General features: G+C 39.9%; 1 protein-coding gene across 1 annotated transcript; it reads right to left on the reverse strand.

Annotated features, from left to right (window-relative positions):
• Positions 1-319: 319 nt before the first annotated feature.
• Positions 320-2,879, reverse strand: LOC110903789 (uncharacterized protein At4g19900). Its single transcript, XM_022149575.2, has 5 exons — positions 1,598-2,879; positions 1,370-1,519; positions 1,115-1,249; positions 850-1,044; positions 320-753 (listed from the first exon to the last, which is right to left on the reverse strand). The coding sequence occupies exons 1-5, from the start codon at positions 2,779-2,781 to the stop codon at positions 567-569; spliced, it is 1,851 nt and encodes a 616-aa protein (XP_022005267.1). The 5' UTR covers positions 2,782-2,879; the 3' UTR covers positions 320-566.
• Positions 2,880-3,182: the final 303 nt, after the last annotated feature.

Genomic DNA, 3,182 nt, shown 5'->3' on the forward strand with positions numbered 1-3,182 from the left:
TTTTTTTGCACCGAAGTGCTATTTTCCACCAAACCAGAGGGACGAAAATGGCAGTTAACTCTTGTTATAATACTTTCAATCCGTTCATTTAAATAGTAGATGAACAAGAAGTGAATCAAGCACAAATGATTTTATTGCTTTTGATTTTTTTTTAATTATAAAATTTAGGTTAGAATACATGTTTTGTGCTTCGTTAACTAGTAAAAGGGTGGGTATATTTAGAACAAGCCTTAAGAAATCTCATAATATCATATGAACTAAGAGATTGCATATCACAATCACCAAACAACAATTGCCTTAACATGCCAACATACACTCATCTTCAAAGAAAATGACTTCATTATACAAAATTCAACAATATTTGTACCTCAAGGAGAAATCCAGTTGATGATTACACAAACTAAACTGCAGAAAACTTTGCATTTATCTAAACTATATATCATTTCCAACGCCCATGATACAGGATCACGAACCCTCCCAGAAATCATTGACGTAAAGTGATCAACAATAACTTATATACCTCACTGGACTCGAAGCCGATCGTGGGTGAATATGAGATACAAATTTTACAACATATCAGAACAACGGATACAATGTCGGTCAATAAGTCTGGCTGCTAGGCTCCCGGCCTCAGGAACTAGACTAGATGTTAAGCTGTTCCAGAAATGAAATACTAACGCCTCATCAACGATCTTTTGATATAGAGCATCTTGATCGGCTTTTTCAGCATCAGTTGTAGGTTGGGTGAAATATCTATTTTAATAAAAAAACATGTATCGACTATCAAGGAACTTGTAAAATGAACAAAATGTAAACGAATAGTAGAATACACGTGCAAGAAGTTCATACCGTGTGATACTCTTACGACTTATAGGGAAGAAAGCAAAGAAGGGCTGCAGTTTCAGTTCCATCTGATTCTCGAACCCGTTTTCTTCATGCAGAAACTTACTTCCAACTCGAGTCAAAAGATCAGCCCCGTTCCACCTTAAGTTTGTATCATCATAACTTGCATAAAACTCCTTCAAGCACTCCATTATAAACGGGCTGCGCAAAATTTTTAAAAATTATAAAATGAACAACAATTTCAACACATTTGATCTGCTAGTTAGAATACCTGTGCTTTCTAAATACCATCACAGCTCCATTCAAATCACTTGCAGATGATTCATCCTCTAGGCCCACCATATTAGATAGCGAATAGAGCGGTTTTATCACTATAACGTCAGAATCAAGATAGATCCCACCATATCTGGTTACAACAAAGAAACCGTAGTAAGTATACATATTAAAGAATTCAAACCTATGACAACTTAATATAACGGAAAAATCATCGTTCAATGAGAAGTTAGAACCATCAAAATTTGCTTACTTGTAAAGAGCAGCCAGGCGGATAAGCTCGCTGTAATGCGTAGGATAAAACTTTGTCTTCCTCCATTCGAACCAGACAGAAGCAAATTCATGGGTCGGTGTATCTTTCAGCAACTCATCTAGATTCGGCATGGCAACAGCAACCTTGAAACTACAAAACAGATTAAAATAACACGTGCTTCTTAATAATCGGTACAGAAATCAACTATACCAATGAGTGACAAATTACCCGTCTTTTACAAAACCATCAAAGAAATTGAGCTCTAAAGTTTCAGAAAAGACCACAACACAAGCATCCGGATGGTGAAACAGCAGGCTTTCAAGCCCACGTTGGTGTCGAACAGTAAACATCCACGGTGGCGAATTCCACACCATAAAAACCCTCATCGAGCACTTCCCTTTCCTAAAGAAAGCATCCATGAAATTTGAAAACGATAAACGAGGATGCAAACCGGGAAAGTATCCCCATCTCTTCCCGTCCGCATAAATCTGACCCGAAAACTCATTTCTCATTTCGTCACTTTTATCAACAACCTCTCGAATCCCCTCATCCAAAGTTCTTCGCTCGGCAACCTTGTTTTCACTCTCAACCTTCGTTTTCGACATCGGATTGTCAACAGATGTTACAGACACCCCGAAAGGTACCTTCTTAAAGTCGTTAACTATCCGCTTCTGAATCATTTTATCTCCTTTAGTAAGCCCGGTAACCCCCGCCCCATCCGGATCCTGCAAAAACGGATTACTCATCGGATTCAACATCTCCAAATTCGACTTAAACATCCGATCACGCCTCAAAAAATCACTCTTCTTCTCAAACCAATCCCCCCACCCTTCCTTCAAAGGTGAAACCTTCAACAAAAGTGCATCCTCAACCCCTTTCACTTGAGCCAGTTTCCTCCTCACATTATCATCCAAAACGACGTCGTCTGAACCAAACCCTAAATCAACAAAACCAGAACCTAAACCAGAACCTGATCCAGCACTATTCAAATCAAAATTAACATAATCCTCCCACTGATCAATCGATCGCTTATCAAACGCACGCCGAATCACTCCCTGCACATGATCATAATAATATTTGGAAACCCTAGGTTGATCGGTGACGTCATCGTCGGAATAATGGTTGAAGATGTCGTCTTCTTCTTCTTCTTCGTCTGAAACCCTAGAGAATGGATCGTCTTGAACGGTGTCGTCTAGGATGTCGATGCGGTCGTCGTCGGAGGTACGGTCGTCGGGATCGGAGTCTTCGAGGAGAGGGTTGGAGGTGAGGTCGGGGTGGTGGTGGTGGGGGTGTGGTGGTTGGTGGGAGGTGAGGCGGATGTAGAGGATGGAGACGGAGAGGAGGAGGAGGACGGCGGCGGTTAAGGCGCAGAGGTGGGTGGCGTAGTGGGGGCGACGCCGGGATCGGAGCATTTTTGGGTTAGACGGTGCTGGACCGGTGTAGCATTGTCTGAAAGTTGGGGATTTCTGTTAAATTTCGTTATCCTATGTGTATTTTGTGTTAAGATGAATTTGTTATGTTTACTTTTTGTGTTTATTTTGTTAATTAAATTATTTATTTAATTTTTATAGTTCGTTATAGATAACGGGTCAAACTTTAATGCTGCCGGAAAGATTTTAGAAGAACAACATCTTATAATGTTTTTGAACTCATTTTCAGCACATTGTGTGAACCTCATGATCCAAGATATTGGTGAGAAAATATAGACGATAAAAAGTACCTCTAGCTGATGCAAGAGCAATTGTGGTTTACATTTACAAGGACGAAAGGATTCTTAATCTGATGAGAAAGTTGACGAAAAATAAGTGGCTGC

This window comes from Helianthus annuus, chromosome 14 (genome assembly GCF_002127325.2).
Source record: "Helianthus annuus cultivar XRQ/B chromosome 14, HanXRQr2.0-SUNRISE, whole genome shotgun sequence".
Taxonomy (NCBI): Eukaryota; Viridiplantae; Streptophyta; class Magnoliopsida; order Asterales; family Asteraceae; genus Helianthus; species Helianthus annuus.

Coding starts and splice junctions, on each gene's coding strand:
- LOC110903789 (XM_022149575.2), bottom strand. CDS start 2,781: ATGCTCCGATCCCGGCGTCGCCCCCACTACGCCACCCACCTCTGCGCC. Junction 1,250..1,369: donor CGCCTGGCTGCTCTTTACAA/GTAAGCAAATTT, acceptor TGTTGTAACCAG/ATATGGTGGGATCTATCTTG. Junction 754..849: donor AGTCGTAAGAGTATCACACG/GTATGAACTTCT, acceptor TTATTAAAATAG/ATATTTCACCCAACCTACAA.